Source organism: Diadema setosum, chromosome 19 (genome assembly GCF_964275005.1).
Source record: "Diadema setosum chromosome 19, eeDiaSeto1, whole genome shotgun sequence".
Lineage (NCBI taxonomy): Eukaryota > Metazoa > Echinodermata > Echinoidea > Diadematoida > Diadematidae > Diadema > Diadema setosum.
In genome coordinates this window covers 15,058,126-15,069,348 of record NC_092703.1, presented here as the reverse complement: position 1 = coordinate 15,069,348, position 11,223 = coordinate 15,058,126, and the positions used below count along the sequence as shown (strand labels likewise).

The 11,223-nt window shown below is 39.4% G+C and overlaps 2 protein-coding genes across 3 annotated transcripts in view; one reads left to right on the top strand and one right to left on the bottom strand.

Annotated features, from left to right (window-relative positions):
* LOC140242706 (uncharacterized) overlaps positions 1–1,366 on the top strand; it is a 29,838-nt gene extending 28,472 nt beyond the window's left edge. For both annotated transcript variants that reach the window (XM_072322465.1, XM_072322466.1), the window contains exon 7: positions 138–1,366. In XM_072322465.1, the coding sequence (XP_072178566.1) occupies positions 138–274 (137 nt within the window). In that variant the 3' untranslated portion in view covers positions 275–1,366. The remainder of the gene's footprint in view (positions 1–137) is intronic.
* An 8,254-nt stretch (positions 1,367–9,620) lies between these two features.
* Positions 9,621–11,223, bottom strand: part of LOC140242561 (DNA mismatch repair protein Mlh1-like) — a 52,613-nt gene continuing 51,010 nt past the window's right edge. The window contains exons 17-18 of the mRNA XM_072322304.1: positions 11,101–11,217; positions 9,621–10,588 (exon numbers count right to left, since the gene is read on the bottom strand). Coding sequence (XP_072178405.1) covers positions 10,412–10,588; positions 11,101–11,217 — 294 coding nt within the window. The 3' untranslated portion in view covers positions 9,621–10,411. The remainder of the gene's footprint in view (positions 10,589–11,100; positions 11,218–11,223) is intronic.

Below are 11,223 nucleotides of genomic sequence, written 5' to 3'. Positions count from 1 at the left end.
ATTTCCCTGTAGCTTCTCTACTCAGCTACAAATTTGTCATTGCATGCTGCTGTCTGTAGGGTACTCCTACGTGATGCTGATCAAAGTCATTAATCCAGTTTGTATTTGCTTTCTTTTCTTTTTTTCTGGCTATACAGGACAAGCCTTTGATGTCCAGCCCCGGTTCTCGGACCCCGATGAGGGCCAGCAATGGAGCTGCACCCACTGCACGTTCCTCAACCATCCGTTCCTGGACAAGTGCGAGTGTTGTGAAATGCCGCGAGACAACCCGTAACAACAATTTCCTGAAGAGGCACTGACCAAAATGCAGGAAAAAAAAAGAAACAAAACAGAATGAAAAGAAAACTGTATCCCTCCTCAATAACCCAAAGACTATTTCAGTGTCTTTGTTGCAGTCCTGAATGGTTGATTGTCTTGTGGAAAATGAAAACATTTCTTTCGACTCAGCGTTGATCAAACTCCAGGAACAGAAATTGCAAGTTGACCCCATTATGGGCCAAACATGATGAGAGGACATTGCACGACTTGATGCCAACTTTCGCCCCTCTTTCTTCTTTGCTGTATTTTTGATTTCATTTCTTTATTAAAAGCTTGTAAAGCATGTCCATGTGAACCATATGCTGGGGCAATTTCAACGGGTGTAACTGAACGGATGAATGGAGCCAACATCACAACATTGGATGACCCAGAAAAGGTTTTATCACCCAGGGACGATACCTTGGATCTCATTTAACGCTTCTTGCGCCAGGGACTTTGGACAATGTGTACAACGCTATGGGGTTTTTGATGCCAAACAGCACTCAAAGACACACAAAGGGTTAAACAGAAGAACATGAGTGCCACTAACAGGTGAATCTAAATGGTGCTCAGAACTTTTGCAACATTAGGAATTATCATGCCAGGATGGCGCCCTCTTTCCTTCTTGCAGATGAAGGATGAACATTGATTGTGCAACTCTGTATGCTTTTGTTGTTGTTTTGTTTTGCTTAACAGACAGAGTTCCACTGACACAAACCATGCCTGTGTGCTCCTCATTCACGGCTGTACGGCCATACAGTCTGCGGGCCGGAGAGATTAACTCGTGTTAGAGGTACCACTTTGACGACAGACAAATGAAAGCGTGGCTTGCCACTGTCAGGAAGGCTGTACCAAATGGGCCAAGTGTTTCAGATGTGTAGGAATGAGAGACAATAATTACAGGAGACTTTGTTAGGTCTGATGAATCTACTCTCGGACCTGTCTAATTGGTCATGCTATGTTTACACCATGTTTTTGCAGCCATGGCAGCACTGTTTGCGCGAAATGTGGTACACCGTGGGTAGGTGGGATATTCTCCTTTTACCCCCCTGTATTCTAGTCATGTTCGTTCAAGTCCTTGCTCCGGTGAGCGTGTAGCTATCAGAAGCCGTTCTTACAGCATCTGGTCAGGCTGGACTACACATTATTTTCCTTTACGTCCCACTACAGACCACCTCCAAGTTTTGTTACGACCTATTACGAGCCGTCACGTTTTGTTGCATTTACCCCATTTTCCTACGGCCTATTAGGTCTCTCAGCAGCACCGTGACTGCTGTTGCAAATTTGGTGACAATTTAAAAATCTGACACAGCATCCATAGCAATTCGGTCAGCCTATCCCATCCTGCTGTCTTGTCCTGCGTCCATCTTTTCTTTTCTTTTCTTTTTTTATGCCTCTGCCACGAAGTGTCGCCGGAGGCATTATGTTTTCGGGTTGTCCGTTCTTCCGTCCTTCCTTCCTTCCATCCGTCCGTAATCAATTTTGTGGACAGCATAACTAAACAACTATTTGAGGTATCCCAATGAAACTTGGCAGGTGTATGTATGAGGGGGTGAAGTTGTGCCTATCAACTTTTGGGCACAGATGCTCAAGGTCAAAGGTCAAAGGTCGAGGTCAAATGCTCAAAATGTCACTATTTCCCCCATATCTATGCACTGCCTGAAGGTATTTTCATGAAACTTAGTATATACATGTATTACCCAATAGAGATTCTCTAGTGAGAGTTTCAGGTCATGAGGTCAAAGTTCAAAGGTCAAGTGAAAATGTTAAAAGTTTACTTTTTTCTCCATATCTCGGAAATGGTTCAAGGTATCTTCATGGAACATAGTACATATACATGTACTGACTGGCAGTGATTATCTAGGAAACTTTGGGGTCACAAGGTCAACGATCAGGGGGGTCAAAGGTCAAGGTCAACTCACTTGAAATGGAAATTTTACTTTTTCCATCATATTTATGCAATGCCTGCAGGATTTTTCTTGAAACTTAGTGAATACATGTATTAGCCAATAGAGATTCTCTGGGAAGTTTTTGGCCAAAAAGGTCAAAGGTCAAAAGTCAAGTGAAAGTGCTAAATTTCACTTCATCCTCTATATCTTGGAAGTGGTTCAAGGTATCATCATGAAGCTAATATTTATGCGTGTTCTGCCTGACAGTGATTCTCTTGGGAATTCTAAGGTCATAGGGTCAAAGGTCAAGGGTCAAAGGCCAGGTCAAAATGCTAACAATTTACTATTTAATACAGATATTACACTTTTTTCTATACCTTGAAAATTACTCAATGCTCGTAGACTTATACAAGGGTCATAAGTCCTCAAGTCCCCAAATACATGCTCTCTTAGAAAATGTAGCCATTCATCCAAATAAACCTTTTCAAGGAAAGTGAACGCTTATAACATGTCATTCTAATATTTTGCCAATTAGATGAAACTGTTATCACACATTGTCAAGACGTACTATAGACCTATTAGGAGAATCATACATTATGGCGGAGGCATACCAGTCGCCATAGCAACATTTCTAGTTTTGTCTGTGGTGGCCTGAAGCGCGACTGCCGTGGCTGCCAGGAACGTGGCATAAACAAAGCATTAGATTTGCTGCAAATGGAAGTTGATGTGATGCAATCAAGTGCTGTACTGGAAGGAAGATTTTAGTTTGGTTTTGCTTTTTAATTTGATTTTATTGTTTTTGAGAATAGAAATAACTAAAGTGACGCAATATTCTATTCTTCAGCAATTGGAAAATATGTGGGATTCTACAAGATTTCTCCCCCCTGTCTGAGTGAAGGAGTATTTCAAGTGTTTATCAGACTTCTGTATTTTTATGTCTTTTCTTCTCTTTTGATTCTGCATGATGGCTTTGATGTATGTTATTGAAGTTCTTTTCTTTTCTCATCTGGAAAGGAGACTGATTATATTTTGGAATATTTGGTCAGTAATTGCTCTTTCTTTCTCACTCAGAGGTTCTTGTCCTCAGCTGTAAGCTTTGGCTGGATTTCATCTTGCATGCACCCAAGAAGTAGAATCACCCTCTAGCAGAAAGTTATTCTTGGCAAAAGCCACAAATCGCCAACTAGGTACCATGAGGGCAGTTGCCTCCCAAAAAATGTTAGTCCCTCCCCCTCTTTTTTTTTTTTTTGACACAAATATATTAGATTTTCAAACAATTTGACCACGCAAAAATGATAAAAAAATCATTGCTTGCAATTTTTTTGCAACTTACGTAAATAACCAACGTCCAAGGCAAATATTTTTGTTTAGCTTTTTCTTGTTTTTTGCATATTTCTTTTTCTTTAATACTTTTTTGGATTTAAAAATTTCCAAATATTCCTCCCCAAATTTGTACCAGATCGTTGAATTTCAATTTGTAAAATGCAAAAGGTCCCCCTTATATGGGGTGGGGATATTCCTTCTCGCACCTTCTCCCACTTGGTTGCTGCATTCCCTTGCTTGCGTGTTCCCCCAAACATTACACATATTCTTGGTAATTTTTTATGACAGAAAATATAAATCAAAACTCATGCATACTTCATGGTATATTGAATTAGACTCCTCTGAGAAGGTCAGCCTTGTGAACACTTAATTGAGGTGATCCCTGAGTAAAAGCAATTATATGTTGTCTTCATTTTCTATGTTTTCTATGTACGAAGATGGCAGTTAATAGCCATGAATTTTAGCAATTGATCACCAAGTTTTGAATATGCAGGATCCCAAATGGTGCTGTTTCTTTTCCCGTTAAAAATAGCTTGTCATCTATGTAAATGCGACAAAGTGCTACAAGAACACCAACCGAAAACAAGCAGCACGAGGGGAGGAAAAAAAAATTGTAAAAGAAAGTGTAAATCTGCTGAGCTTGTGAATAGAATATAACACACTTGCCCTTGTATCTGCTACGTATTTGCCGTTCCATAGGGACATGCATACTGTAACTATAGAAATACTGTGGCACTGTACTGTCTGCAAGTGGTACAGTGCTTTTGATGAAAGACTAGCGAGAAATGCTTCCTCAATACGCATCATGCATGGGCATTTTATGGTAACTCCAACAAAATAATTATTTATGAGCTCCTTCTCACGAGGAGGAAAATTGTGTTGGAATGTGAATGTGTACAGACTAAGTATGGATGTGTGTGTGTGTGTGTTTGTGTTTGTGTTTGTGTATGTGTGTGTTTGTGTGCTCATGTGCATCTGTTCATGCCTTCAGTCATGTACCATCCCAAGGATACTCGCCAGCTCACGGGTCGACACGTACGGTTACAGCTGTGTTAGTGTCATTGGCCGTAGAGCCTACACAAATATGAAAGCACTTGTATCCGAGATGGATCTATATTCGTAGAGGTTTGGGATGGTTGTTTTGAGTGAAATGCATATATTCAGGTATCGAGGTCTGCATACTCTTTGTGTGGTGTTGAGCCCTTAAACCCACTGTGAGTTGAGGAGGGGGAAGCCCGAGTACTGTGGAATGGTACATGCCTGAAGGCATTTTAAATTTCCAATTGTGTGTTTGCGTTTGTCAAATTATTTTAGCAACAGCAATACGACTCCATGAACTGAGACATTGACTCTCGCTCGATATCTGTACGTCCGCCTTCTTCCGTCTATGACTGTGCTGAGAATCTCTCCATGAAGTGTCTGTATGATGAGTCTAAGTACCGCTTGTATGCCTACAAAAAAAAAAAAAAAAAAAAAAAAAGTTTGATGTTTTACCTTTAGGGCGCCCAAGAGAGTCTCAAAACACATGCTAACAGAGCCTGGTGCCTCGGTATGTCAATCAGAAATGCGCACCATTGTTATCTCACAAATTATTTGCAGAGATTAACCAGGGAGGTGTTACAGAGATGGAGTGGCAACTCTTCGTAATTCATGCAAACACATGTTTGGGTTCAAGGCGTTACAATGGGATGTCTAGCATTCCATTACGCTGTGAAGTCATGCTCGGCACCGCTCTAGTTGCAAGACGAAGTTCGGAGACGAAGAACGCATTTCACCTTTCGTTGAATTACAAGCTTTATTTCACCGCAAAATTTTAAATGAAATACTCGAATTGATTTAGAACAGTTTAGGAAAGAATTCAATATTATTAACATGTATTTCTAGTTTCTTCGTAATTCGCAAATCGAAAGGAAATGAAAATTAGGCCCTCATAAAAACTTAAATTTTTTCTATAATGCGCACATTTCCGCATGTTAATTTTCTATCTGTTAATAAGGGGATATTTTGATCTTTCAAATAAAGTACTCCGTTAAAGCGTGTTCCAGCGTGTTTTTAAACTATTTGCTGTTAAAATTGTGAGTTTTACACTGCATTTTGATTCGCTGCTCCAATTCAAGGTACATTAATTCATTGTTGCCATCACATTGAAAGAGAGAGCGAATTGCAGTAGGAGCAAATATTTCTAGATGTGAGAGCGCTAGTCCCGATTATTGATGCTCTCTTTTGTCAAAGCACATGGGTAACACCTGTAGTTGAACGCATAACTTCTCGGCGGTGCCGCGCATGACTTCAAAGGAGAGCTTTAGTTGCCTCTCCTTCTCTAGCACCTCCCTGGATTAACAGTGGCTGATAACAGACAAATTATTCTGTGCTCTCACCCTTCTGTCAAAACGAAATACTGTATGCGGCCTATGTTTGCACACATGTTTTGGAAATCCAAACATGTAATAGTATTTGAAAGACAATTTCATGATTTGATTGAAAGTTGCAGTGAAGCACCCAAGCATTAGAATGAACATAAATAATTATTCTTTTTCATGTAGCATTTTGGCATGTTAATGTAACAAAGATCATTGTGTTCACAAAATTTGTGAAAAAATGTATCCACTGTGAAACCATTACATACCTACCTTGGAAGCGGGCATGAAAGATAAACCAAACTTATTTGCCCCTTGTCATCATAACATGACATTTATAACTATTTGGTAGGCGCTGTGCAGAAATCGTATTGCATGGACAAAAAAAACATCTCTTCGGGGTTATATTTGTTCTTATTTTGACTCCATTAGCGCACAGAGTAATCTGTGAGACTATAATCCCAACTCTCTCTATATTTTTATGTTGTTATTTATTTTTTTTTACCCTGATAAATTGGGGTAGTTCTTGTCCCAAGGTGCTTGCTATAACAAGGTTCTCTTATACAGGCAAGATATTAGACATTGTGACTTGTGGCGTGACAGAAAATGGATACTGATCACAAGGGTATGCTGCACACTTTGATGCAGCCATGTCACAGGCTTTTGTCCCCCTCCCTTCAGTCTGTGCCGAGAACGCGACATGATTGCTATTCTCGCCTTTTGCATAAGTGTGTATGCTCGCAGTGATACTATAGGAGAATGGCAACTTCAGAGTTTGTTGCAGCATGGGCAGGACAGGGCAGAAACCAGAAGAGCAGATAGATGGAGTTGTTTTTTTGGAAGGGTCTCTTTTGGCATCATGCCCGATTTTATTCCAGCAGTTTGTCATTTCAAATAGCAGTGTCTAGTCGATCATTCATTCATGCAATCATTAATTCACTCATTCATCCATCCATTCATTCATTCATGTGGCCATAGTTTGCGGTCACTTTGTTTTGCCTCCTGCCGAGGTGATACTGTAGTATGATGCATGGATGTTTTGAGAAATGCATGCATGGTTCAGTTCTAGTCGTGGACGAGCAGGCGCAATTTGCAGAGTTGCCCAATCTCTTCTTGTCCTTCCTCAAAGTTTGATTGACATATTCACCATTACCATAATTATGATACAGCGTACTCGTGATGAAATGTCCAGATTCTATACTGTATGCATGCAAGCGTTTTGATGCTCGTGTAAGCCAGCCAAGTATGTACTCTCATAAGGCAGTAGCGGTGCTGTAGCTTCCCGAGATTAACTGGCTAGATAAAGAGCTGAAATAGGCATGTGAGATATGAAATGCCAAATCTTGAATATTATTGTCAAAATTAGCACAGAATATTAATCTCGGGATATCTGAACATTATTTCAACCTGGTACCTCATGTGGTGTATTTTATTGACTCTGTATGTACGTGTTCATAAAGACATGTGGTGACACAAAATCTTTATTTTTCTGGTGAATTTTAGGAAACACAACAAAAAGTGTCAGATGTCAAGCTATTTCAAGTACTTGTGAAAAGTGCGTTTCTTTGCCCGTTGTTCGTCATGTATGTCAAAGACAAATAAAGAAGTGTATCAACATGTGACCGAGTCCCATGCATGTACGAGTAATCTGTCATAAATTTTTCTGCTAAGGTAGGCAAGGTTTCTGATCAGCCCTTCCATTTAATACAAATTACTTGTACTTTGAGTGCCATTTGAGGGTTTCTACTGGCCTGAATGCATCAGTGTCATGCAATATGTAACAGTAGTTCTTAAAATTAAGTACTGGCATTCTCTACAACAGCAGAACCTTTTCAAGTGCTAAACTTTGCAGCTAGATGATCAGTGTACTGGATATAATTGGAAACATTGCAAGCTTGACAAAAGGAAGGAAGAAATAAGACAAAAATGACGAAACAAAACTCGATGAGTAAAAAAAAAAAAAATGATGTCAGTGTTTCATATACATACACTGTATTATATATACAAAACTAAGGAACTGTAAGAACAATGGTATAGTGACCGAGCATCAGTCGTCACTATGTAAAGCTGTTATGCGTTCTCTGGCGTACCAAGGTGTGCATGCATGTGTAGAACAGTGTAGTGTTACTGCAAGCTGCAAATCCAAAGGGGCGTATCTGGCCCTCGCGATTCAACTAGAATGGTAGTTCTTAGAACGGGAGATGACCTGTTCCTTGTGTGTTTTGTTTCATCTCTCTCTCCTTTTGAGACGAAATTGATGACAGCATATATTTTCATTTGTTTCAAGGAAACATGTAAAACATGTGTATGCTAGATGAAATGAACTTATACAAGCAGCAGAGATACAGAGACTTATGACAATGAAGATAACATAAATTATGTTATTGTATCTATTGTATCGACATTTAACAATGTTATTATTGCAAGTATTGACATGATATCATGCTGGAATTTATTAAACGATATAACAAAATGAAACGGCTCACTGCTGCTCTGAGTGTGGTTATTGCCAGTTTAATTGATGCCACATGCATTTTATACAGACTTAATGTAACTTTCAATACAACTGCTAGAATTATACACCATTTACAAAAATACTGATCAATTTTCATTAATAATGATTAAGTATCTTAGTCTTTTCCATTCATGCTCATACCAGAATGTATCTCTGGGTAAACTGCAGTTTTGTTGGTCCTGTAACGATTCACACCAAATATATGAGGATGGACACACAAAACCAAAACTAGACGATGTTATTCACAGGTGCCAATAGTCTTGCAAGATATTGAGTTCTTGCCCCAGTGTTGCTCAACATGTAGCTGATGGGGAAATCACACTCGATGGCCTTTCTGAGATCTCTGTGCACATAGCACATTGTCGGCCGAAGAGAAGAAGGGCCTTATAATAAAACATAATTCTCTTACCCCTGGTATATCTGCAGAAGTGTCAATTTTTGCTCTAAAATTAATACATATGCATAAAAAAAATGAGTGAAATTATGCTTTGATTACACAATTTTAGTTTGGTAATACAATACCGAATATGCAAAATATTAGCCAAAAAGGTTCACCAGAAGTACTACAGTCTCGGATCATGCTACACGTATGCTGTTGCAACAGATTTTTTTATAATCGATTGCCAATAATCGACATATCAGGCCACAGCAGTGTCCTCCAATCTTCCGTGCTAGAGTGAACCATTTGCACCTTGTTGAAAGTACGATTGCTAGGGCACTATTGATCATTCATGTAACATTATGAACCTACTACTGAATGGGGCGGTGGCTTCAGGGATAAAAGTTGTGAACTAACTATGTACACTGTTTCCACTGAAGATGCACTCAATATACAGAAATGCACATGTTGATTGAATGTGGGAGTGTCACAAGGTGATGAAAATTCAAAATTATTTGGGTGTTTGAAGTTCAGCTTAAAGGGGACTGTACAGTACTGGTTGAGGTGAGGATTCAGCTTGTAACGTTTTGCGAGATATATAGAAACCACTCTATGAAATGTGAAAGAGCATACAATTCTACGGAGAATCAAAAGTTTATTCGATGAAAATCAGTTTTGAAATGACCAAGATTTCTAAAAACAAGGAAAAATAGAGATATTCATAAAAGTTGTGTCCTGTCAATATTATTAGGATCGCTTTTTTGTGATATCTCCGCCATGTCAAGGCAAATTTTCATCAAATAAACGTTGAATCCTTCTTGAAATTACATGCTCTTTCATATTTCATAAGAGGTTTCTCATCATCTCACCAAAAAATGTTATAAACCTGAATCCTCACCTCAACCAGTACTGTACAGTCCCTTTAAGTGAGAGTATTTCTCAAGGTCCTCTGGGGCATTTGTACGCGTGACACGTCGAGAGTGTGTAATTGCAGGAGCATGCAGCCCATCTCCTTTGGGCTCTGTGTGCGTATCAGTAGATATTTTTTCTCTTCACTGGGTACTTGTATGATGCACATTGCATCACATTCATGAAATCACATTCATATTCGCATAATTTACAAAGTACACAGGATAAGTTGCTTCTAAAGCAACCTCACTTAAAAACAAAAGTAACCTTGGGGGATTGTGCCTTTAGTTGTGCTGCTCCAAAACTTTGGAATAGATTACCTGAGAAAATGAGGAAGGCCCCATCACTTGCTGTCTTCAAATTTTTGTTAAAGACTTACCTTTTTTCAGAAGCCTTTGATTAATTTGTTACTTATTTTTTGTGTGTCTAATCAGTAACAATGTCAGGAGCTCTGTTACATCACAGCACAGTAAAGTATATTTACATAGTAGCTGCGCTATACAAAGTTGTTTAATTATTATTATCATTATCATTATTGCATTCTGCCAGAACACATAGGTGTGGCAGTTTTCTTTTTAATTCCATCATTAGCCTAGCCATCATTTTTTCAATGAACATACTATCCATATGATGAGAGTACTTCGGTAGAAGGCATAAGGAGAGTTTTCGGTGGGTTTACAGTCAGATTTTATGACTGTTGCTTTGCCATTCACTTCGTTGACAGAAAAAAAAAAGAGGGGGTTCAGCACCGCTCAAAGACTTTGTAAAGATCGGGGAGATTGGCAACTTGGAGCACACTGGCATCCCCGGCAAACTCTCTGGGAGGGAGGAAAGTGGACTTGAGGGAGGGGTAGATGACATGTTCGATGGTCCATCTCCAGTTGTAGTCCGGCAGCTCAGCTTCCTGCTTGGGAGGCTCCTGAATGGAAGGAGAAATGTGAAGGGGAAGCAGAAATTGAGACATCTGCCCTCTCCAAATGAACAATTACGAAGCCAAAGTCGTAAAGCAAGAACAAACAAAAACATATTCCTGGTGTGTATTTGTCAACAAATATATCATATGCATGATAATCTCTCACCATAAAAAGCCTGAGACAGTTGCCAAAATTAAATCTAATGAATTTAGTTCATTGTATAATCATCCCACTGTATTTCCAAAGCTGGCTGCCCCCAGACAAACAGGTTTTCAGTACATAAGTTTCGCTTCAAAATTAAGATGCAGTGAATTATGCAGCCAATTTATTCCATCTGCCACCCCCCGCTATGTTTTAACACATAAAGTGTGAGTAAAATAAGAATTCTGTTCAAAGTAGCATACTCTACATCCAGTCAAACATCATGAAGACATAAAGGAGAACGCCCATCTTCAAAAAAAAAAATCTTACATGCTGACTGTCGAAATGAATGCCATGCAAGGCACAATCAAGTTACCATTTCTCCACCTTCCCCCTTCCTGTCGCCGAGTTTCAGGTTTCTGGGAACGCCGTAAAACAGGCCGCACTCTCTGGCAAAGGTCTGAAAACAGTCCTTTTCAGAATCCCAGTCCACCTAGGA